Source organism: Carassius auratus, chromosome 17 (genome assembly GCF_003368295.1).
Source record: "Carassius auratus strain Wakin chromosome 17, ASM336829v1, whole genome shotgun sequence".
NCBI classification, from domain to species: Eukaryota; Metazoa; Chordata; class Actinopteri; order Cypriniformes; family Cyprinidae; genus Carassius; species Carassius auratus.
The window spans coordinates 1,754,863-1,781,668 of NC_039259.1; the positions used below are offsets into that span (position 1 = coordinate 1,754,863).

General features: G+C 37.6%; 1 protein-coding gene across 1 annotated transcript; it reads left to right on the forward strand.

Moving 5' to 3' along the window:
* On the forward strand, positions 1–26,313 carry LOC113116949 (phospholipase DDHD1-like). The gene is made up of 14 exons (XM_026285260.1): positions 1–1,454; positions 3,167–3,343; positions 6,029–6,124; positions 12,700–12,828; positions 13,943–14,090; positions 16,783–16,892; positions 17,157–17,263; positions 19,442–19,704; positions 20,886–20,961; positions 21,390–21,539; positions 21,629–21,693; positions 22,727–22,887; positions 25,034–25,207; positions 25,741–26,313. The coding sequence occupies exons 1-14, from the start codon at positions 770–772 to the stop codon at positions 25,917–25,919; spliced, it is 2,520 nt and encodes an 839-aa protein (XP_026141045.1). The 5' UTR covers positions 1–769; the 3' UTR covers positions 25,920–26,313.
* The last annotated feature ends 493 nt before the right edge of the window (positions 26,314–26,806 follow it).

Consider the following 26,806-nt stretch of genomic DNA (forward strand, 5'->3'; position numbering starts at 1 on the left):
CTTCAGCGAGTGGACATCGGTTGAACACTCGACATCAGAATGAATTGTGCGTAAAAAGTAGTGGACGAATGTAGGGAATTAAGTCGTTCACTCAGAATTCGGACAGCACTACAAAATGGCTGACACCCAATATAGTGCACTATATAGTGGATAGTGAGCGGTTTCCGACACAGCACTGAACTTGTTTAGGCAAAAAACGCGCGCGCCCTGCTCTCATACGCGCGCTGAGCGCCTACGCACTGCGTCTCCTGTGACGTAAGGCCGTACAAACCGCCCTCGCAAGCAGGACAGCCGGCGTCAGACTGACTGGAATAGTGCACAGACTTTTGTTTCTATTTGTGACATGGACTGGCGGAATAAACAGAGCGGACGAGCGTGATTCGGTGACATGACAAGCTCCGGTTCGGTTGAGAAACGGGGGGTTTGGAGCAGCGCGTAAATCCGGTAACATAGTGCAGATTTCAGTGCAGAAATCGCTGCAGTCTGTCCGACCGGTCTTTCATCGTTGCCCTCAGATGTAAAGCAGCTTTAAACAGCTCAATAAGACGACAGAAAGTCGTTTAATATACGTTTAAAAGTGACTAGTTGCTTCTAAGCTACTTTTGTTGTTTAGGTATGACGTCATACTGTCAGGTAACTCCACGCTGGTCATTCATGCTCACCTGACCAGCAATAAACAGCTGAAAAACATGACATGCTGTCATTAATGGCTCCTGGCTGATGAGCTGTAGTGGCAGGTTGAGTGACAGCTGTTACGGTTTGTTTTGACATGACATCATGGCCCTTGTTTGGTGACGTCACAGATCTCAGTTCCGGTCGCCACTGGCTCCATAATGAAGGAGTTATGAGCAGTCTTACTAAGAAGACACGGTTTATTAACACTCCTGGCAATAAACTATCTTTTGGCAATAGATACCGTAACGATGCCTACATCAGCCTCTACGACGAGTCCATCGGGAGAGGGATGTACACAGTGCGGTCAGACACTGACACACACCCTTCACTCAGGATCCATGACCATCCTGCCTCGGGCGTCCTCTCTAGGGGCCGTCTGGACCCTCGCACACCTCCTGAAGACTGCACAGACCCTGCCTCAGACAGCCACGGACAGGAGCGTCTGCTCGGCGCTCAGACACCGGGCCGCTCCAGACACAGACTCCAGCTGACCACCGAGCTGGGGCCCGAGGAGGTCAGGTGGTCTTACAAAGAGGACAAGAAGACATGGAAGCCCTTCATGGGACACGACTCTCTCAGGATAGAGATCATGTATCGCAGATTCTGCCAGTTAAACCAGGAAAGGGCTTTGAGGCGTGGTGGAGAGGAGACTCCTGAAGACGAAGGGCTGGATACCAGCAAGAAGAGCAGCGACTTCACGATCGAGGCCGTGTGTGTCAGAGGAGGACTCTATGAAGTGGATGTGAGGAAGAAAGAGTGCTATCCGGTGTACTGGAACCGTAAGTGATGCTCCGTGATGGGTCAAGTCACTTTATATGTGACCCTGGAGCACAAAACCAGTCATAAGAGCAATGCATATTACTAATCAAAAATTAAGTTCTGATATTTTTACAGTAGGACATTTTTAAATATCTTCATGGAACATGATCTTTACTTAATATCCTAATAATTTTTGGCATAAAAGAGAAATTAAGAATTTTGACTCGTACAATATTTTGTTGACTATTACTACAAATATACCCCAGAGTGTGTTGGTGCGTTTAGAGTTTAGGAAACTTGTTTAAAAACTGTCATAGCGATTGTAAAAAACTGTAATGACCATAAATGTGAGCTTGAATCTCTATGCCAGGAATATTGTATCCAGTCTCATCACCAGATTCGGTCAGAAAATTTTGTCTGCCGTTTAAAATCAGCACACAGTGTTTTGTCTGACACCCAAAACTGTGAGCTCGAGAGAGGAAACTGTGAAAGAGCAGAAAGCAGGAGATGAAGTGATGATAAAAATGAGTAGGATTATTGAATAATCTTATTTAATCTGGATTTCGTCTAACCAGCACAAATCCAACAAGTGTTTTCAGAGTAAAGCAATAGAAAAACTGCTTCACAACATCACCCTGCACGCTTCTCTTATCTCTAACTCGTGAAAAGACCATGCAATCTGATTAAATATTAATAAAAATCAGTACAAGAGCAAGGAACAAATAAAATAATAAGAAATATAATAAAAATGAATAAGCGGTTGAATGATACGTAAATGATTATTTAATTTAATTTAGTATTTAAATGATTATAAATGATTTAAAACCACAACACCGCAGTATAGTGGTTTTCTTGAATCTACAAACGTCGCTCTTGCGAGTCCTTAGACAGTGTTATTGAACATTTGTAATGTGCTCATCCTTGCAGGAACAGTACCTGCCCTGTCCACTCAATTATTAACATTCTGTGGTGTCTGTGACACCTGCACTTTCTTCACATCTGGTGTGACAGCAGACCTCTTTTTCTTCTTCCTAAACAATTTTTTATTGGGAGTTGTCAACATTGCAAACCATTTTATGCACTTAATTAGAATAAATCATATTTATTCTCCCATCCGGATTAAATTTAGTTTTAAACCACTTTTAAAAATTTGCATTTTTCTTTTTGAAATATGCTATTATATTACAGGGAAGTAAAATCTAGTTGACATTGAAGACGACAGTGATTAAACTTTCACATGATGAAAAATGCTCTTTTTTCAGAATAGATGTTGCATCATTTTAAAGGCAACATTTTGTTTTCTTTTTTTTTATTAACTGTATTAGCATCTCTGGTGAGTGTGATATCACTATAGTGTGTGTTTAGCAGAAGAATTCAGAGTACTACTTTTAAATGCAGTCATACAGAAACTGATTTGGAGCAGGATGCACTTTGAAACAATTTTCACTCAGAAATATCCCTACTTTTGTGTGAATAATTCCAAAGAAACGGGAAGTTACACATTATACTTCAAAGTGTTACATTTAATTCAAAGGATATTTTCTTGTAACATGTACCTCAGTAATCTTTGTCTAATTGACAGCTTCAAAAGAAATTTTTTATAGTGTAGATACACTTCTCCCAATGTTTCTTATGCTTGTACAAATGTTTAGATTACTGAATGATCCTAGTTCCTTCTTCTATTCTGTTTTGTGTGCTAAAAGTGCTTTATTTAGTGTTCTCTGCCCTGTAGAACAGGATCGTATCCCTGTCATGAGAGGCCAGTGGTTCATTGACGGCACATGGACGCCTGTCGAGGAGGATGAGAGCGACCTCATTGAGGAAGAACACCTGGTGTGTTTCAGAGGACAACAGATACGGGACGCTTTTGAGAACGACGCGCTGAGCAAGACTGTGGACAGAAAAGATGGTGAGAGACTGTTACTAGCACATTATTTGGTTGTTCTAAAGAAGTTCATTGTAAAAAGAGAGCATTCCTCCTCTGTGTGAGGCTGGTAGTTAGTTTAGAGGTATTGGGAAATGAATGAGTGAAAGGTTTTGTTCCTGACAAGGTCACACCTGCCCTTATTGTCATTACCTGTTGAAAAATGACAGCTATTTTCTATTCATAAACACACACAAGCTCTTTCTCCACTGGCAGTGTGCTGGTGCTATCTGGAAGCACAGAAAATGAGCTCCACTGGAAAAATAGCTGGAGAGTCTGCTCCACACTGACCCCTAAAACAAGCCGGTCTCAAACCAGGAAGGACTAATATCAGGAGAGAGATCTCTTAAACAAAGTGTTTTAAAAACAACAGTTAACTTAATCTGTCAGTACTGACACAAATGAACACTGGCAAGCATACATCTAGATAGATCAAATACATTGCACAGTGGCAGTTGTTTAATACTAAGTTGTTCATGTGTGATAAAATATTATCTACAAATATCACGTTAATTTGATGAGTTTATATTAGTTGTACATTACGTTGCATTAAATCAGCTCACGATGGCCTGATGCTTAATGAGTTCATTTAAATGTTGTATAACGATATCTATGACATCGTCTGTAGTGATGTATGTAAGACATGCTGAACTTCTGGGTTGAGCACTGACAAGAGTGTAGAGTTAACATCTGTGTAAATTAACTTTGATAATTGAATTAGAGCAGTGATGGAAACTAAATACAGAGTTGAGTTAAACGTGCAACCCAGAAGTGAATATCCATGATGGCAATTTAACACAACAGTTGAAAGACACTGAGTTAGGTCTTATTTTTTATTTAATTTTATTTTAAAGATTTTTTGTTTTGTTTTATAGGGAAATGGATTATAGTCAGTAAAATAGGAAGGAATTGAATCGGATTATGAGATATGTAGTGAGACTAAAGTCAACTTGAGGATAAAGTAGAATTTGTAGACACTGTATAGACTGCTGGAGACAGAAGCTCATGTCATGACAGCTGAAGAGAGGATTTTGCTGCTGAGGATCTGGATGGCCTCAAATTACACTTTTGCAAAAAGCAGCAATCTCTTAATTTGCCATTGGGCCAGAGAGACTCATATCAAATTGATATTTAGCAATAGGGTCTAAACAGCTAGGTACATTTCTCCTTTCCTTTAAACTACACTACTTCACTGTCTTGTAGGCCACTTACTCTTGAGGTGCTAAATCTAGGTCATACAAAGTCACATCCAATGTGTATTTAAACTCTAACCTTTAATCACAAGGTTCATTAGAACAATTGTAACTTTCTTGTGCTGAAAATCTTGTCTAATCTCCTCCAGTCAGTAATACAAATCTCCTCATCTGCACTTTTACAGTTTAGTGTCCTATCAGGAGGATAGCAGATTCTATCAAATGAGCAATTTTGTTGAATAATCGACCTTGGGGTGTCACAGGGCTCTGTACTGGGACCTATGTTAGTCTTATTCTTAAATCATTCGGGTGTAGCTTCTTTTGATTGTAACAGCAGTTTCATGCTGGACACCACACTTTTCATTACACATGATACACATTTTGGTGTGGATTAGTGTTCAAAATAATTTTACAATTTTCAAAAAAGTCAAATCTGCCAGTATTGACTTTGCATGTTAAACTGAGATGTGAGAAAATTTTTATTATATGCTACAAATCTTGTGTTTTATACATTACAGTGTAAAAATCTCTTTTTTACAAATGTAGACTTGTCCCCAAGGAATAAAACAAATATTTAAAAAGGCTTGTTTTAAGGGTCGGCTGTGTTGGGAATGAGCGCTTGGGTTTTGTAAAGGGAGAAAAATGTTCTGCATTTGTTGGTGTTTAAGAAATAAAGGGAAGGAAGGACAATTAATAATACAGCCTCACAGAGGAGTGATTTCTCTCTTTAAAATTTAGTTATTTAGGAATAGGATCCTATTACATGCACATTAGGGTCTGTGTTCTAGTTAAGTCTTTAAACTCAGAAAGGTTTAGATGTTTTGAAGGTGTGGGAATGTTCCTGTGTGCAAGAGCTGTATAATCTCTGCAATGCTTTGCTGGTTTATTATGAAACTACCAGAGATATTTCCTTGTTATTTATGCAGTTCTCTGCAGTAACTTGTTGTGTCACACAAGCACAATGAACTAAAAGTATAGACTCTAACAGTGCTTTGTCCTAATTGAGTTTTGTCAATGCACAATGTGTGTATAAATACAATAAGATCAAATTAAATTTAATAAAGCCATATTCTTGTGTTTGTATGGTCAGTGAAATATCAAAGTATCAAAACAAAAGCTCCCTTAAAAACTGAATTATTATTATTATTATTAATTTGTGTTTTACATGGTAGAGTGATTTTGTGTTTTCACTGTCTTTACTATTGAAACATTTATTGGTTAACACATCTGAAATAAGAAATGTGTTCTGGGTCATATCACATGCTTTCACTTTGAAATCTTTAAAAAAAGACCTTATAAGCATGTGAGAAGCATTATTTAATAATTGAATAACACAATTTTATGGCATCACTTGTATTTTGAGTTGAAAGTTATACAGTACAATGCAGTCTCATAATACTGTGGGTTTTTATTAAAAATCATATAGGAAAGTGAAATGGCTAATAACGTGACCACTTACTGTTTTTTGGTTTGTTAGATCTTTCCCATTTTCCCCCATTCTACCCTCACTTTCTATTCAGATGGAGTGGATATCAGACGAGTGCTAAAAGTCACAAGCGAAAGCGATGCCAAGGTACTACAACCCTCCTTTTTACTCCTTGTACATTCTGATTCTCTTTTTCTGCCTTTGCTCATTAGAAACCTGCATTGGCTTTACACCCGGAATCACAAATCGCTGTTTTTTTTTCTTATTATAGCTATTAGGAAACTTTTAGAATCTGATGTATCAAAAATACCCAAATCAGTGTTTTGGATACATACACTGGGTCTCATTCATAAAACATTCGTAAATATACGAGTAAATATTGTTAGTGATTTGCGCGTAAAGAGAACTTCCCGAAAACTCTTCTCCTGATTCACAAAAACTTCGTAAACGTCAGATGTGATAGTGAAATGTGTGTGTGTGTGTTAATGAATTCCAATCAGTCGTAAATGGGACACGCGTGCACGCTCACTCTCAATTACCATAAATCCCGCCTATTTAACCCGACTGACAACTATATATGGGCATCATATTATGACACCAAACGAAGGATTTCAACATGTCTTCTCAAAAGATTGGCAGCATATTACAGATCCTATTACTGGCTCTCATAATAAAAGTTCAAAGAAAAACCGTATGTAATTAATTTATATAATATTTTTTTCAAAATGCTGTGTAAATATGTACCCGATTAAGGTGAATTAAAATGCAGCCGTATGAGCAAAACGTTCAGATGTTAAACGCACTATTTACGCATGGCTGGGAGCAGGTGTAGATTTCTTTCGTACCAACTAACATTTGGAAAATACGAACGTTTTAATGAATCCGAATATTTACGCCAAAACCACTTTACACGCGATTTACACAAAAATTCGTTCTGCTCGTGTTTCATGAATAAGACCCATTGTGTCTCATGCTAAAGTTTATTGTAATCACAGACCTGTTCTTTGTGTCTAGTTGTACACCAAAATCTCATGCCAGATTGAAACAATTTTAACCCAGAAATTTTAAGTTAATTTCAAAATGATTACAAAAGAATGGCAAATTACATGCCAAATTAAATGTAAAACTGAAATAGCATGTTCCTGTATAATGTTTAACTTACAACTCCTAAAAGTAATTTTTTACAGTGTATTGCTAACTGATAAAATCCAAGGCCAGTAGTTCACAAACTAAGTCAACTTTGAAATCTAAATTTTTTATAGAATATTGACAAACAACATCTCTTCTCTGATGACATTTGCAAGCGTATGGACCAGAGAAAAATCCCCCTTCATTTTCAAACTTTCTCTGACATGAGATTATTTTGTTTTGCTTGAAAAGCCATTTAATTCAGATATACGTCACAATAGTGAAGAAAGTATGATTAAAACTTAGTTTAATCCATAATTTTCACCAGACACAACTATTAATTAACACAAAATAATATAGACACTTTTTTCACATACGACCATAAATTTTAATGCAATATGGTATTACTAGCTTATATTTTAGGGCACTTTCCGTTACGGGGCTGACTGACGTGCGACTCCATGTGCAAGCTTTTATTTGACAGAGACGTGGTCATACCAGGCCTGGGTCAAACAATGGCAAACAGGTATATAGAGGGCAAGACACGAGAATAATCCTAGGGCAGGTGTGGGTCTACGATAAACCAACAAAATCTAGACGTCTAGACAAGAGGGGTAATCCAGAATCCAGAGCAAAGGGACAAAACATGAGTAACAGGACAAAGCAAGAAAAAGACTAAACTATGAAAACTATAAACTGATACAGGATTATGAAAACTAGAAACTAAGACAAGACTATGAAAGTAAACACGAAATGGATTGGTATCGCATCTCAAGGAGAAGGATATGTGCAGAACAATACTCTGCCATGCGTGAGAAGTCCAATGCTTATAAAGCGTGTCTGATGACTGTGCTGTGCTGTGCTGTGTGTGTGTGTGTGTGTGTGTGTGTGTGTGTGTGTGTGTGTGTGTGTGTGTGTGTGTGTGATTGTTCTCAGGTGCATGGTGTGATTGTTATCAGGTGAACTTGTGATCGGTGCAATGGATCATGGGAAATGTAATCCAGGGTGTACTGTGTAGTGTGAAAGTCTGTGTGGTGAATTAACGGCAGTTCAAAGACCAGATTTGCTTTTGCTTTGTTTTCAGAAACGGTTACCTAATGTTGTGTTTTCTCAAAGTTGCGTTGGTTCGGTTCGCTTGCACAGGGGAATATTGGCAAGCATACAAAATTTTATGCAAGTCAAATGTGAGTAAAACTGTCGTCTTATTGGTCAGAGTTCACCTGGGCACGTTCCTCTGCCTCATTCATCAAGATGGACTGACAAGTTCGCTCCACGGACTTATTGTGGGTTCATTCATTTGTAGCATGAATGTAGCCGTCATATCTGCTTTAACTGATAAATTTATTTGAAATATATTTGACATATTACATATATTTTTGAGATGTTCAATTCACAACTGCGGCTAGAGAGAGTCCTTCAAAATACACGCGAAAAAACCTGTCGCCGCTCAGAAATTATGACACAAATTTAAATTGATCAACATTATATTTAAGTTGTTTCTGGATATTGATCTAGGTATTAGGTGTAGAACTCTGCCATCTAATAGTTAGAGATAAACCTAAAATTATTACAGTCCAGGAAAGAAGTTGACCAGCAGAGGGCCATAGAGAGCCATTCATTTTACTGGATGGGGCCAGCTGCTGTATCACAACTTTCATTATACATTTTGCGAATTTATGAATATATACACATTAGTTTTGATGCATTTTGAAATGTCTGTTTTTACAAAACGCCACAAATTTTTTTTTATTTTTTATAATAACATTACAAATGTTGGATGACAGCATGAATACCAATAAAAGAAAAAGACACAAAACACACAAAGAACACAAGAAAGGGTATCTTAAAGTGAACATACAAATAAACCCCGTCAGCCAATTACAGAACAGAATAATGCATCATCAGTTTAAAACAATTCTTTTAGAGCTTGGGCTATACTACAATAAGTGACCGTTTGTATTCTAGCCCCATTAACCCTTGCTGTGCTGCGTTCTAAACAAACAATATAATGAAACGACAGCAGCCAGAATCTTCTAAGGTCCATGTCAGGAGTCAACCATTGCTAAAATGCCACAGAAATTTGACAGAAAAATGCCACATAAGACACTCCTAAAAGGCAAGACTTAGAGTCAGAATGTAGTTGCATATTATTGATTTAACGGTAGAGATTAAAGTGTAAAAAAAAAATAATAATAATAACTTTAGGATATAGAATAAATTAAATATGTAAATAAAGCCAGCAGCAAAATGCAGAAAACAAAATGCGTGAGGAGTGAACATCAAATAACAATGAAAAATGTATAATCACATTCTGTTCGTGTGTGTGTGTATGTGCGTGCATTAGGTCTCAACTCTTTATGTTTTTGTTCTGCATTTAGGGATGATTATATTTGACAAATTCTATACAAATGCTTTCTGTGGTAGTCATACCTGTTGTGTGTGTGTATGTGTGTGTGTGTGAGAGAGAGAGAGAGAGAGTGCGTGTTTGTGTGTGTCTGTGAAAGAGAGAGAGTGCGTGTTTGTGTGTGTCTGTGTGTGTGTGAGAGAGAGAAGGGGGGGGAGTGTGTGTGTGTGTGTGTGTGTGTGTGTGTGAAAGAGAGAGAGAGAGAGTGCGTGTTTGTGTGTGTCTGTGTGTGTGTGAGAGAGAGAAAGGGGGGGGTGCACGTGTGTGTGTGTGTGAAAGAGAAAGGGGGGGGGGGGTGCATGTGTGTCTGTGTGTGTGTGTGAAAGAGAAAGGGGGGGGGGGGGGTGCATGTGTGTCTGTGTGTGTGTGTGAAAGAGAAAGGGGGGGGTGCATGTGTGTCTGTGTGTGTGTGTGAAAGAGGGGGGGGGGTGCATGTGTGTGTGTGTGAAAGAGGGGGGGGGTGCATGTGTGTGTGTGTGTGTGTGTGTGTGTGTGTGTGTGTGAAAGAGAGAGAGTTCGTGTTTGTGTGTGTGTGTGTGTGTGTGTGTGTGCGTGCGTGTATAAGGTCTCCCTTCTTTATATTTTTGTTCTGCATTTGTGGCTGATTTTATTTGCAAATTCTATACAAATGCTCTCTGTGGCAGTCATACCTGTGTGTGCGTGTGTGTGTGTGTGTGTGTGTGTGAGCATGTCTTTTCCACAGTGCTCTAGTACCTGTCCTTCATTTTGGTGTGAAAATTATCAGATTTATTATGGATTTATTTATTTTATTTTTGACAATTTCCCATTAATTTCAATTTGGGGTCAAAGATCAAGATTTAAAAATAAATAAATAAATAAATTACATACCTTCAGAACAACCGAATCAAGTTCTTTTTTTATGTGAATATAGATAGATAATGTAGAAAAGTCACAAGAGATGAAGGAGATGAAGATGAGATGAAGGAAAACATTTTTTGTAAACTATAGGGAAATGTTGAGGACAGATGGAGGATTGAAAAAATAAAGGTGCTTAAAAGGTTCTTCACAGAGATGCTATAGAAGAATGATTTTTAAGGTGATCTTACAAATTGAAAGATGTCCTCAGATTGTGTCCCTGGGAAATAATTATGTGTCTGTCAGGAGACTCGACTTGATTTTATCACCCCGCTGTCCTTTGACTGTCCTCACTTATACAGATCAGACTGATAGAGGGACTTGACTGTAGAAATCACTGCCGTTAAAGAATATGAACCTGTCAGTCATTCTTATCCAGATCCATCACTGAATCGGACTCACTGTGACTGAATGAACAGTTCAGTGTTTTTGCACAATGCTGTAGGCCTTGCTTTGATCAACCGTAGACGCCTGTGCAAAAGAGCAGCTCTGAGTACAGACAAGGGCACTCTTATGGCACTTTTCCACTGTGTGGTACGACTCGGCCCAGTACGGCTCAGCTCGGTTTGTGTTTCCACTGCAGTTTAGTACTGCTTTAGAGTAGCAGGATTATCCACATCATTATAGGGGTGCAGCATCTACTGCAGCGACTCCTGGAGAACTTTTCATCCTGTGTCTCCCCATCAAGCTCTAGCTGGATCTGCTCCTCTGCTATCAACGAGAGGAACGTCTCTATTTCCTCAACAGACCACAAAACAGCCATTTTCTTGGTTGTTAAAATAGTTGCGTTCGGTCCTTCACTGGCTGTGCTGTTTTAAATCTAGCGGTTCTGTTGTGTTTGTGTCACAAGTTCAGTGATCAATCAGTGATCAGCAGAGTTTACACGTCATGTTTCGGTAACGGTACGGTTCACTTGGGACCTCAACCGAGGTGGTACTGAAAAAGTACCAGGTACAGTACCCGGTGGAGAACTCCCCAAAAGTGAACCATACTGAATTGTACCATGCAGTGGAAAAACACCATTGGACCGCAGTCACACCTTTCCCATTAAGAGACAATATTTGGCACCTTAAATTGATTTACAGGTCCATTTGTAATGATATAGAGGCAAAGTTTTTCTAGGCTTATTAATTGAATGTTATTTTTTACGCCATATTCTTAACATTCCATTAAGTGTATTAATAATATAATAAATAAAGCAATAAATGATGTCAAAATCTAAAGATTTAGATTCAAATCTAAAATTGCCAGTAGGTGCTGCCAAGTCTGTCTAATGAGCAAGCTGTCTGGTCATTCATTCATTCATTCATTCATTCATTCATTCTTTCAGTGACGAAGCAAATGGTTGTAGTGATGAATCGGTTATGAACCTGAGCCCCGGTCCACTCCAGTGTGGCACTTTGCTCATTATGATTTTTTTGGGAATGTACAAACCCCAGTTAATCGAATAAATAATGGTTTAGCTTCACTTACATTGTGAATTATGGAAACATTTGGATTTGTGCTGAATGAGAGCGGTGAGCCCATACTTTCAGTTTCGCTTTAAATTAGGTTTTGGCTTGTTTATAGCTAGTCTGCTTTCCTGGGCATAATTGGCTAGATTTTATTAATAAACTGTGTACCATATTTTGGTTTTATCCCATCTTCCTTAAGCGTTTTCTATAGCCTAACTGTTTGCATAACGTTGCATTCATGGCTATCTGCTTTACTAATAGTAATGCTATTAAGGTTATTAAAGGGGGGGTGAAATGCTCGTTTTCACTCAATATCCTGTTAATCTTGAGTACCTATAGAGTAGTACTGCATCCTTCATAACTCCAAAAAGTCTTTAGTTTTATTATATTCATAAGAGAAAGATAGTCTGTACCGATTTTTCCCGGAAAAACACGAGCGTCTAGAGGCGTGACATGTGGGCGGAGCTAAAGAATCACGAGCACGAATAGGCTTTTGAGTTGAGAGCGTTTGGAAGCTGTGACATTACCTTGAGAAAAAAACCATCATCCAAAACAAACCATGGCTAACAGTCAGATTCAGCGTATATTTATGATCCAGAAGAAGAATGCAAAAAGTGCCACCATTGGCATATAATGCCACAATGATGACTAAAGTTAATCGATTTAACTGCTATACTCTGACAAAAAAAAAAAAAAAAAAAAATGATAATGCTGTAATTATAATGCTGTAAAATGTTGTTTATTTGCTCTCTCTGTAATTTGACTCCAAGTACTGCATTTACTCAGTAATGTGAACAGTGATGTGTGTCACTTGATAGCCCTGTCTGTGCATGTAATGCGTGTGATCTTCCTCCACGCAGCCGTTCACAGTGTGCAGTTGAGCTGCAGTCATGTGGACTGGTACAGCGTGGACGAGGTGTATCTGTACAGTGATGCCACCACGTCTAAGATCGCACGCACCGTCACGCAGAAGCTGGGCTTCTCTAAAGGTGAGAGGACACACGCTCATCAACCTGCTGTTCAATCACTGCTGAATCATTAGACACATCTGTTATATTCCTTTAAAAAATCTCTCCAAACACACAGCACATGCATAGACTTAATATGTTATTTTAGTATCATTGTTATACTTTTAAAGTTTTTATGAATATAAAAAAAAAGTAATAAAAATTGAAAATGGAACGTATATATTGTGATTGTTGTCAATGTTACTGGATTTGTGTGTGTGTATTTTTGTCTCTCTTTATATATATATATATATATATATATATATATATATATATATATATATATATATATATATATATATATATATATATATAAAGTTTTATTAGTTTTCAAGTAATTTTATTTTAGTTATTTTATATTAAAAAAGCGGTAACACTTTAGTTTAAGGACCAATTCTCACTATTAACTAGTTGCTTGCTAACATTCATATTACTAGCATATTGGCTGTTTATTAGTACTTATAAAGCACATATTCATGTATTCTTCTGCATGACCATATTTTAAATCCCTTAATCCTAAACCCCATCCCTAAAGTTAACACCTACCTTACCTACGATTAAAAAGCAGTAAATAAGGAGTTTACTTTGGCAAAAGTTATAGATAATGGTTAGTTCATTTAGTTCATGTCTTTTAATAATTTATAGTTTAAGTTGACACTAATGTCCCTGTTAATACTTTACAATTAGGTCACTTAGTTAACATTAGCAATGCATTAACTAAAAATAAGTACAACTTTTATTACAATATTTATTTGATTTGAGCAATATATTAGTAAATGTAGTAATTAACATTAAGATTATTAAATGCCTTAAACTCTCTTCTATTGGTTGTTCATGTTATCTAATGTTAACACATAGGATCTTATTGTAAAGTGTTTCTATGACCATGTATTAAGCAAACTGCCGAGCTAGGATGGTTTAAGGTATTGTTTGTGTCCTGAATATTTGTATGATGTTGTGATATTTTGCTCAAGCGCAGTAGAGGAACAGGTGTGAACACAGTGTCAGATGCAGAGCTGCAGAAGCACTCTTGATGTGTGTCTGTGTGAATATATGAGCACAGCTCTCATGATGTGTGTGGTGTGTTTGTGCTCAGCCTCCAGCAGTGGCACCAGACTGCACCGCGGCTTCATGGAAGAGGCCTCGCCACACCATAAACCCCCTCAGACCACACACATTGTGTTTGTGGTGCATGGCATTGGACAGAAGATGGACAAGGATCGTATCATCAAAAACACTGGCATGTGAGTCCTCAGGGGAGCAGCTGGTGATGATGAAGTCCTCAGTGACATGCAGTGGTGAACCACTATAGTGTATAAAATAGGAAAGTATTTAGATGGATGTGTTCGTATACAGTGCCTTGCGAAAGTATTCATACCCCTTACTTTTCTTTACGTTTTGTTATATTGCTGACTTTTTTTCCCACATCAATCTACACTCATACACCATAATGGTAGCTCAGGAGCATTCATATTGCTTCTAGATGGTACTACACTTTGAGAGAAGTTAAACTCTGGCGAATTCAATTGAATGGGAATGATTTGGAAAGGCACACGTCTTAATAATAGGTCTAACAGCTAATCAGAGCAAAAACCAAGCCCTGAGGTCAGAAGAACTGCCTGTGGAGCTCAGAAACAGGTTTGCATCAAGCCACAGATCTGAAGAAGAGTTCAGAAAACCATTCTGCTTCATTGAAGCTTCACAGAAGCATGTGATCTCAACTCGGTCTCTTCCTAGAGCTGGTCTCCTGACCAAACTGAGCATCTGATGGAGAAGGGCTTTGGTTTGAGTGGTGACCGAGAAGCTGATGGTCGCTCTAGTTGAGCTCCATGATCATATGTGGAGACAGGAGAAAGCTACTGAAGGACAAACATCTCTGCAACACTCCTCCGATCTGGGCAAGACTTAATCCTGTCTTCAGTGAAGACACATCAACATGCAGCTAAAGGACCCTCAGACTGAGAAACAGGATTCTCTGGTCTGATGAATCATGTTCTGAGGAAATCAGCTCTGCTCAGCACCTGCACAGATCATCCCAAAAGTGCAGTGTGTTCTTCAGCAGCACAGACTGAGGGACTTACAGTAAGCACACAGCTGGAGACCGGCTCATAGACATCCACAGCCTGGGCTTGAACCAATCAAAGATTTCTGGAGAAACCTGGACATGTGTGTCTGAGTGTGTGTTTTAATGTTTATTTGTCATTGAATCGTTCAGTCACATGATTCTAACTGAGAAACTGGTCTTTATGAATCAAGACACTGACTCCTTCTTCATTTAATTTTTAATTTTTATTTTGTTCAAATGAATATATATATTTTTTAAAAGGCTTAAGCAACAAACATGTTGTCAGAAACACTAGTAAATTGTTATTTTGTTTCTTTTTCTATTTTTTTTCTTTTATAATCATGATCTCCAATTTATAGGCCTATCTATATACAGTTTATAAAAAACATGATTCTTAATTTATATAGTTTACATGTTGTTTATTGCTGCGTATAATTTATTAAAATAGAAGTTTAATTTCAGAAAGTACAATTTGATTTCAAAATTCACCTACATTTTTGCATTTTGTGTTTTTCAGTTGAATAAAAGACTCATTTCAGGATTTTTTTCTAAAAAAAGTCTAAACATCTCGCCTCGTTCTCGTGAACCCAGTCTCGTCTCGTCAAGTGTCTTGTCACACCCCTATTGATAAATCAATTTAGAGAAAATGAAGGCCCTTAACAAGTAAAAAGTCAGATGTCATCTGTCACGGCGGTCACTGACTGACTGAGCTGCTCGTGATAACACAAGATTTGTAACTTGGTCCCGCTCTCGCTGAAAATCTGACCATTCCCATCCACTCGCACTAATACTGTGTACAACTGTTCACGCATCAGGGAGCCGCTATCAATGTGTGGGGTATTTCAATCACTTCTGAAATGAGTGAGACTGTGTAAGCACATCCTACCGTATGAGAGCAAGTCCTCCAGCATCTCGTCAGTCATCTCTCCTTATCTCGACCCGTGATCAGTCAAATCTGACTCCTGCATCTATGTTGGATTACCTTTCTTTTATGGAATTGGGCTGCTTTTAAAACCCTCGTGGGTCAAAGGTTTGACATATTGCATAAATTACATTTGACTGAAATGCTTTTACTCAAACATTTAGCATGCTACCTGTAATAAAAGTGTGCTAAATGTTTTGTGAAAGAGGGCCACTAGAAGGAAACCTTTGAGCTGAGTTTATGGTCCATGTGCAGTGGCTGTAAAATATGTATTTAAGGGATGGAAATTACATATTTTGATATTCGGGACATGGTCATTGCACTACTTTGGGCTCTTTTTTACTTGTGCAATGTACTTATTTCAGTTTTTTTTATTTTTTTTATTTATGAAGACAATTCTGCTTTTGCTTTGTCATTATGGTGTTTGGGCAGTAGATTGATGTGGAGAAAATGAAGGGGTATGAATACTTTAGAAAGGCACTGTATACACGTTAGGAGATCCTAGTTTGCATTTTCTCACAAAATTTGTTTCTCGTGTTTATCACTTAATAACAGTCAACTTTAAAACTGTTTTTTATGTTTTCATTTTGGTTTTAGTAATTCTATGTTTTAAGAATTTGTATGTATTTAGTTTTGCTCATTATTCTCAGTCAAAACAAACAACGAACAAACACAGCGTCCAAACAGTACAGAAGACATATGAAAGAAATTAAACAAAATACAAAAAAGAGAACTTTTTTTTTTTCAAAAGATAATTTTATTAGTCTTTGTTTCAATATTTCTACTATTTCTGTCACCTTTCTCTACAGTTTAGGAATTCAGCTACAACTTTAGCACCTTTGTTTTCACCGATTGTAATAGTTTTATTTGTAGTTGTGAATGCTTCATTCATTTGTAATGAGAGTGTGTGTGTTTTGGAGGGTGTTGTGATGTTCTGTGGTGTGTTCAGGCTGCGGGAAGCTGTGAGGAAGATGGAGGAGAAGCACTTCGCTGATCAAACAGAGGAACACGTGGAGTTTCTGCCGGTCGAGTGGCGCTCCAAACTGGCTTTAGACGGCGGTAAGAGACGCCACACCACGTGTCCGAACAGCTGCTCTTATCACACTCTGTGCTTTTACCTTTGGTTCACAAACACACACATGCTGTCTTGGCAGGAGAATATAATACAGGCCATAAACCCATCTTTCATCCCTCCATCAGCTGTGCAAACGAAACAGCTCAAACAATGATTTGCATTAACATTAATAATGAAATGATGATTGAACAAGTACATGAGCCTGTGTATGTATATTATTTTGAGAGTGTTGTCCTCTCCACACGCAGACACAGTGGAGTCAATCACACCAGATAAAGTGAGAGGCCTGAGAGACTTACTCAACAGCAGCGCCATGGACATCATGTACTACACCAGTCCTCTCTACAGACACGAGGTGACACACATTCAACAGTTCATCTGAAGATCAACCGATTTAACCACCCTCCAGTTCCACACAACTAAAGCATATATACACTAAAACGAGAAGCATTGGGTACCAAAACTACTGACACACTACAGCAAAAGACAGAAATGACTGACTTAAAACCCTTTTTGGGGTGAAAATACTAATGTGCCTAAGACTGTACTTAAAAAACGACATTGTTGCTACTTTATAAAGAATGAGCATCCAGTCATTCACAGAACTGATTAAAGACAGGGACAGACAGCACTCATCTTAAATAAATATCAGAGACATTGACAGAGATACAGTAGAAACATTATGTGTGCTTTTCTATTAAACAATGATCCAGATCATGAAATACATTTATTAGCCTTAAGGGAAGTTTGGGGAATGAGAGCATCCAAGGAGCGTGTGAATGCTATGGACTTATTTTTAATGTTCTTTAATGTTCTTTAATGTTATCCTTATGTTTTTTTTTTGTTATTGTTTTTCCTTTTATATATAAGTATCGGTTCTGGCACCGTTTAGGTACCATTTTAAAAGTATTGAAATGGCCCCGTATCGTTAAAAACCCAGTCGATACCCAACCCTAGTAACGAGTGGCTTTCATGCACTAATACAATGATCACATAAAGCTGTGAAACTTTTAAGATGCATTTTTGTGGGGGGTTTTGGAGCTTGACAGTCTCTGGTTACTATATACTTTTATTGTACTGAAAAGAGCTGCGTCAGCGATCCATCTCCTTTTGTGTTTCACTGAAGAAAGGAAGTAACATTAGTCTGGAATGAGCTGTATTTTATACATATAATATTCAGCATCATTGCTCCAGTGTTCAGTGTCACGTGATCTTCAGAAATCAGAATAATATCATGATTTACTGCTCAAGAAACATTTCGGATTATTATCAATGTCGTGCTGCACAATATATATATATGGAAATAATGATACATTTTATTTTTCATGATTCACAAATGAACAAAGTTCAAAAGAACAGCACTATTTTGACATATAAATCTTCTGAAACATTATAAAAGTCTTGGTAACACTTTATAATAACTGCATGCTATTAATCATTAGTTTATCATTAGGAAACAGTTAATTCATCATTTATAAAGCATTAATAGACATTTATAAGCAGTTTATAAATACAGATATAAATGCTTTATACCTGATTTAGAAGCGTATCTATAATGTATTTAATAATTGTTTTTTCATACTTTATTAATGATCAATTTATCATTTCTAAATTAAGTATAGCATTATTTACACACCAGTTATTAAGGAGTTGTCCGTGGTTCATAAGATCACTTAGAAATTGTAAGTAAATGATTAATAAACTAATAAAACTATTTATACATCTTTTTATTCAGACATATAGTAATAATTACTTATGGTGTTAATAAATGGTTTATTAACATGTATTTCTACTGTAATTCAGGTTTAATTCAGGTAGTTATAAAACATATGTAGTTGTTAGTTAACTATTTATGTGAGCTCATCTAAAGTGAGGACTATTTATGCCTTGTAAAGCTTTTACAAATGATATTTAAAGGCTGTTTCTATTTCTATGTTCTGTATCACTGTGTTGTGTTTGTTTCCGTTTTTTGTTTAGAAGATAACTGAGCCTTTAAATATCCTTTATAAATGCTTTACAAGGCATAACTAGTCCTCACTTTAGATGAGCTCACATAAATAGTTAACTGACCACTACTAAATGCTTTATAACTACCTGAATTTACTACATTTCTTGTGATCTTATGAATCACTGGCAACTCCTAAATAACTGGTTTGTAAATAATGCTATACTTCATTGAGAAATGAAAAATTGATCATGAATAAAGTATGAAAATACAATTATTAAACACATTATAGATATGCTTTTAAATCAAGAATAAAGCATTTATATCTGTATTTATAAACTGCTTATTATTGTCTATTAATGCTTTATAAATTATGAATTATCTGTTTACTAATGCTAAATTAATGATTACTAGTGTGCAGTTATTATCAAGTGTTACCAAAGTCTTTACTGTCACTTTAAATGATAGAAAGTGTCAACTAATTACTTTAATATCTTACTGATCCCAGTACTATATGCAGTGTCTTCCTCCTGTATATAGCTGACGTGTAGAGTATTTAGTTTATTTTTGCTCTGATGTTCCTTCCAGATCACTAAAGGTTTGACGCAGGAGCTCAACCGTCTCTATTCTCTCTTCTGCTCACGAAACCCTGAGTTTGAGAGCAGAGGAGGCAGAGTGTCCATCATCTCTCACTCGCTGGGCTGCGTCATCACCTTTGATATCATGACCGGCTGGGACCCTGTGCACTTCTGTCTGCAAGAACATCAGGATCAGCTGGAGGGAGAAGATCTACACTGGACCACTCATGAAGAGCGCCACCTGCTGGAGGACGTGACACTAACCAGACGAAGGTAAGCACCTGCGTAGAAGTGTCTGACCATTAAAGGGGTCATGACATGGGTTTTTTTATTTTATTATTATGGTCCCCTAGGTGCAATTATAGTATTACTATAGTTAAAAAAAAAAAAAAACTTTTAAAATGTAGTGAATTATGACATTTTCCCACCCTGTTTCTCATCCTTTGATTCAAACAGTCTGTTTTGGGTTGTTTCCCCTTTAAGAGTTCAGTGTTAACGCCCACTGTTATGATTGGCTAACGACATTTGACGGAACATTTGCGGATTGAGCGTAACTGTTTAGTAACGAGTGATGCATTCGAAGCGATGGCTCTTGCAATGATAAAACCTTATATGTTTGAGCCGGAATCAGATGAGGAATCAGAGGAAAATGAACCATCACCACAACAACGAAGACTGGATCAGCCCGTGTCCACATGGAAAGTGAAACTATTTTGAATTAATAAAAAAATTGTAACCCGAGACACTTGAAAACGGTTTATTGTTGCATAATTATTCTATAGTTTAATATGCTAACAGTTCAACATTATTTACCTAATTTCAATGAAATGATAGGGTGTACTGCGGACAAAAATGCATGCACAGGCCATATTTGAAGATGCAGCATTGATAAGGCAACATTTTTAATCTTCTATTACATGTAGGCCTACTAGAAAGGCGACATATTTTCAAGATTCTCTTATACAAATAAACTGCATCCATTTTTCCCTGACGTCAGGATCTTTCGGCAGCGTATTCAAAGATGTTGTTTGTCCACAGCCAGGAACAGCACATCTGCGTGGCATTGTAATTTTCCTGTACACAGACCCACTCGCTGTCCGTCGACTGAATACTTGTGAGGCGCGCAGCGCGACAACGATCCGAAATGAGCATAGTTGTCTTGTGCTGGAGGCGGTCATATGCAAATGGTTGGAACGTCACTTCGCACCGTGACGTCACTTCTTACCATGGATCCAGAACGAGCTGTATTTAGAGCTTGATTAAATAAATGGCTCGTTTATAATGGGGAGGACGTCTTAAGCTATGAAACTTGCAGGACGTTTTAATGGTACAAAGACCTCTTATATTCCAAAAGATCAAGGCAAATTTGGTTTCTCATTTCATGACCCCTTTAAACAAGCACCACTCAATCTTATATATACATAAATCTTGTAATTAATCTGTGTCTGTGACAGGTTACGAGAACTGCAAGATCAACTTCAGGGCCTGAAGGCATCAAAACCTACTTCCTTCCCTACATTAAAGTTTAAGGTGATGTGGGGACATTAAAGGAATAGTTTACCCCAAAAAAGCTGATAATGTACTCATTCTCAGACCTTTCAAAGTGTAAATGAGTGTGTTTCTTCATCAGGTTTGTAGTAATGTAGCACTGCATCAGTGTCTCATCAATGGATGCTCTGCAGTGAATGGGTGCCGTCAGAATGAGAGTCTGATAAAAACATCACAATAATCCACAGAGCTCCAGTCCATTAATTCTAATGTCTTCTCCAGATGTTTGGACTCTCATTCTGACGGCACCCATTCACTGCAGAGCATCCATTGATGAGACACTGATGCAGTGCTACATTTCTACAAACCTGATGAAGAAACGCACTCCTCCTGATCTTGGATGATCTGAGGCTGAGCACATCTGTACAGTATCTCTACAGAATATATTAAATCTCATTAAATAATTGCAGGTGGAGAACTTCTTCTGCATGGGGTCTCCTCTGGCTGTGTTTCTGGCTTTGAGAGGCATCCGGCCCGGGACCAGCGGTCACCAGGACCACATCATGCCCAAATCCATCTGCCGGCGCCTCTTCAACATCTTCCACCCATCAGATCCTGTGGTGAGACCACGTCACTGCATCTCAGTCGTCAGCTGGCAGTGCAAGGGATTCAGTTAACGGTTTGTGTCATGTATTTCCTCGTCCTTCAGGCCTATCGACTGGAGCCTCTGGTGTTAAAGCACTACAGCCACATCGCTCCTGTGCAGATACACTGGTGAGTCTTGATCTCTTCTTATTCGGGTAGAGTTTATTCAGTACTAACCAGGAACATTCATCTACATGCTTGGGAAATATAACATTTGATTTCCTCAGTCAAAATTACCTTCCTGTTTGTAGTAGTGTTTTAAAGCAGTGGTTCTCATCCTTTTTGGCACAAAGGCCCCTGTTGTCCAATATTTGAGCCCCCAATCATATAAGCTAAAATACTTTCCGGATGAACTTTTAATTATTATTATTATTATTATTTAACAGAAACTGATTGCTGATGTATTAAACTATTTAGTCAGTTAATTTAATGATTCCAGTAGTTTCAAGAACTGTATGTGTTTTAATAAACAAATAGTCACTGAGGTAGAAACGAGTTTACATGTTGATTTGATGTGTTCTTACTAGTGCTGTCAAACGATTAATCACCATTTGTTTACATAATATACGTGTGTACTGTGTTTATTTATTATGTATCTATAAATACACAAACATGCATGCATATATTTCAGAAAAATGTTATAAATTTTAAATATTTATATATATAATAGTAATGATATTAATACAAATATATACATGGAACTATTTTCAAACTGTTTACTGTATGTTTGTGTATTTATATATACAATAAATATACACAGTACACATATTATTGAAACAAAAACTTTTATTTTGGATGCGATTATTCACGATGAATCATTTGACAGCATTAGTTCTTACCATTTAAATTATATTTTTTATTTTATTTCATGTTATGTTTTTATGTATTTATAGTTACAATCACACACTAGAAAAGTGTGACACACACAAAAGTTTAGAATAGTTATGATGTTTTGATGATCTCTTATGATCCTTCAGAAATAATATGCTGATTTGCTGCTCAAGAAACAGTTCTTATTATCAAAGTTGAAAAAAATGGTTTCTCACAAAAATCTGAAGCAGCTGAACAACTGAGCACCGATAACAGCTGGTGATTTTTCCTGTGGGCTCCAGAATCACTGGTTTATGTCTCTGGATGAGTGTTTGGATGTCTTGTTTTGAAGGTGTAACACCATGGACCCCACCCCGTATGATGAGATCAGAGCCAGCTATCTCAGTGTGAGCAGGAGCGACTCGGAGAGCCCCAGTCCCAGCAGATCACCTGTGCTGAGCAGGACACACTACAGAGAGTCCATCACCAGCCTGGGCAAGGCCAGCATACTGGGTACAGCTGATTCATACTGGGTGCCATACATCGTCTGTGCTTTTGATGATGTGTGATTTGACATTATTGAGTATTACTACAGAGTGCATGCATTGCGTGAAGTCCAGACTAGAGCCAGTGTGCATTTAGACTGCGTTCTCTCACTGCATGAATGCATTAAAATCTTTAGCATTTCATATAGTTAGTAATCAGTATCACACAGAGTGCTGTTTATTTCTCCGAAAATGACCATGATTACAAAACAGTTAAAAAAAACTTTTATTTATTTATTCATTTATTACTTATTGCTTAAAGGGACAATAAGTAACTTTTTAGGTATTTTATTATCTAAAATCAATATTTTTATTCATAAATATGCCCTCAATGGTGTACAAATACCTATGCCAATGTTTAAACTAATCCTTGTAAATGAAGAATTTATTATCTTTATATACATGGGACGGTAGGTCGACGGAGGCTTCCATGTAGTTCCGCCATCTTGCAAAACTATAATAGCAGAGAGGGACAAAAAGTACTAAGCCAACGCGTTTCCACAGCGCGTTTTCGGTCAGAGCCAGAAACGCAGGTGCAGAGCAGTGAGAGGCGTTTGAAACTGCACCGGCAAGTTTAAAAGTCTGGATTGCATTCTTATTATGGACCATACATATGCCGCGCCACAGGAGAAGAAAACATCGTCGCCAAAACAGTCAAAAATAGAACGTAAAAGGAAACGTGACCGTAGATTACAGAAGTTAATGTCGGGGAAGCTTTTTCTAGGTGGAAAGAGCTAATGCTGGATAAAGATTTCAAAAGAGACGCTGAAGTGGCCTGTTTTCTTCTCGACAGGTAAGTCAGTGTTACAGTCTATATTATAATATTTTTTTTATATCTAATAATGCACATTATTCAGAAAATATAACGAATAAATTAGACATAACTACTAATTACAATATTTCATGTTTTCCACAGTCAGTAATTCATACTGTAACATTCGTTTGTTAGTTGTCATGTTGCAGTTTGTTTGAAATAACACACCTGTTCACCTGAAGGAAAACTCGACGAAGTGTTATTAGAAGACATCCCGTCAAAGCTTTTTGGTACATATCGCCTACCGTAGATGCAACGCGCATTTGAAAAAGCCAGGCGCTGGAGAGCAAAATTAGTTTGAATACAAAATACAATTTCACCACTAGATGGGAGTAATTCCTACTTAGTGTCCCTTTAATTTTGACAACCAGAATAATTCCAGACACAACCTCTGCACTGTTTTAAGCCTCTGAGCAACACAACGGTGTTTGGTCACTGAATCTATCGCTCGTTTAAATGATTCGCTTCAATCGCAGTGACTCACTTATTAACAGTGACTTGCTGCCACCTACTGGCGGTTTAGTTTCCCATTTAACGTTTCTTTTTATTATTTAAACAATTTCAAATAACAGCATTCAACTTTATGTTTAACGTGCCACTGTTATAGGTTATGAAAGTTCTTATTTTTGTTTTTTCGGAGTCCCCAACAACCGGAGATGTGCATGCAAGGTCAAATATGCATTTATTTTTAACTTGTTTGCTCAGCGACGCACTTTCAGATTGAAAACTTTGCAAATCCATAATGGGGCACTTTAATATATCAAATCATTATTTCTGCATTTGTAACTGCAGGTTAAATGCATTCGTGTCCTTCATGAAACAATAGTGTGTAAATAGATCTGAAAGCCCCTTCAGATGCAGCTTCTGTGTTTCCTCTGCATTGAGTAGATGGATACTGATAGTTTTACTGATCCTAATTTCAGCTGCTTGGTAAGAGCCCACAGGTCTTATTGTAATTCACTGATTAAATGTAAGAATCTGACTCAAAAGATAATTTACACTTTTAGAAACATGGCTGTATAAAGGTACAAATGCCCATTAAAAGGTAAAAGTAAATTTTTGATTAAATGGAAAAGGTTGGTTTCTATCAGTGTGACCTGATGAGCACACAGAATATGAAGAATATCAGAAACGCTCAGCTGTCCAGGAAAGTCCTTAAGATACCAGCACAATAACACACTGCTCTGAATTCATGATCATATCAGTCTGATTGAGAGCTGATTTATGCACATATTCAGATTTATAATTGAAGTACTAACAGATGGTTGTGTGCTGATCTGTGTCTCTTGTGTTTGTGCAGGCGCTGCTAGTATCGGTAAGGGCATCAGCGGGATGTTATTCTCTCGATTCTCTCGATCACACAGCCTGCCGTCCGCTGGGGATTCTGGGATTGGTGACAGTGAGGACAGCCAAAGCACTTTTACATTTACAGCCATATCTCCATCCTCTTCCTCCTCTTCATTGGATGCAGCGGGTGTGTACAATCAACACTTGTGTATTCTTACTGCAGTGAAATGATGAAGTACACTTACAAGATTAACTCATGCTTTCTGTCAGCAAGGCTGCATTCAATTGATCCAAAGTGACAGTAAAGACATTTCTAATATTGCAAGAGATTTCAGTTTCAAATAAATGCTGTTATTCTGAACTTCCTGTTCACCTGTGAATCCTGAAAAATAAAACATATCATCTGTTTTCAACATTGATAATAATCAGAAATGTTTCTGAGCAGTAAATGATCAAATTATTCTGATTTCTGAAGATCATGTGACACTGAAGACTGGAGGAATGATGCTGAAAATACAGCGGAGCATCACAGAAATAAATAACACACAGATTCACACAGAAAACAGCTGTTTTACACTGTAATAATATTTCACAGTTTGAATGAAGTGAATGCAGTATTGATGAGCAGAAGAAACATCAAACCGTTAAACAGTAGTGTGTTTACTGATTCCTTCTGATTGGTTGTGTGTGTGTGTGTGTGTGTGTGTGTGTGTGTCACAGCTGAGATGGAGCACCGCATTGACTACGAGCTTCGGGAGGGTCTGGTGGAGAGCCGCTATTGGTCAGCTGTGACCTCACACACGAGCTACTGGACGTCCCATGACGTCGCCCTTTTCCTCCTGACCTTCATATACAGGCCACAGAGCACAGACCAGACAGAAAACCCCAGTCCCATGTAGCACAGACGCCACTTTCCACAAGAAAGACTGATCCCATCCTGTCTGCTCTGGGTCTCCAGGAGGCTTCAGAGAAAGTGTCCTAAGCCTTCCCAAACAGCTCCTAACCTCATCACTGTTTATATCGTAAGCCCACAGAGTGCCCCTGGTCCATAGGAGCTACATGCACAGTTTGGACCGTGCACGTCTAGGGGATCCAGTCCTTCAGTTTCCTCCATGGATTCAGAAATGAGGGAATTGCAACTTTTTATCTCAGAATTCAGACTTATTTTCTCACAGTTTGAGTTTACTGTAAATAGTGAGAACACGAATGCAAGTTAATTGCAGGTTTACATTTCACAATTCTGATTCTATTTTTCTCTTATTGTGAACATATAACATCAGAATTGCAATAAAGTCACAATTCTTATATATATATATATATATATATATATATATATATATATATATATATATATATATATATATATATATATATATATGGTGGAAGCGAGCTTTCATGCACAATGAACCCTAATAATAACGTCTGGCACTTATTTAACTGGGTACATTAGAGATTTTTGTTTTGACTTGAGGGAACAATGTCTATTTAATGCAATAAGAAGCACAACTATTGTTAACAAAATGTATTTTTATGCAGAAGGGTACTTGAGGTTTCGTTATTATTCTCTCACAACTATATCGTGTTGTGGTTTGACCTTATTTATTAATATTACTGATGCAGTGCACATGATTGTGAACGGATGGGCAGGTGATTGAATGTGCTGACGCTGGAGAATCTTATGAAACCTGTCTAGAACATGTCAAAGTCACATTTCTTTCTTTGTTGGTTTGTTTTTGTCTTGTGTATCCCACAGTGTCATCAGTAAAGCTTTATCATCACCAGTGTG

Bases quoted from the DNA above. Each gene is read 5' to 3' on its own strand.
- LOC113116949 (XM_026285260.1), top strand. From the start codon at position 770: ATGACATCATGGCCCTTGTTTGGTGACGTCACAGATCTCAGTTCCGGT. The intron at 1,455-3,166 runs GTAAGTGATGCT...TCTGCCCTGTAG, and splicing joins CTATCCGGTGTACTGGAACC to AACAGGATCGTATCCCTGTC. The intron at 6,125-12,699 runs GTACTACAACCC...TCCTCCACGCAG, and splicing joins CAAGCGAAAGCGATGCCAAG to CCGTTCACAGTGTGCAGTTG.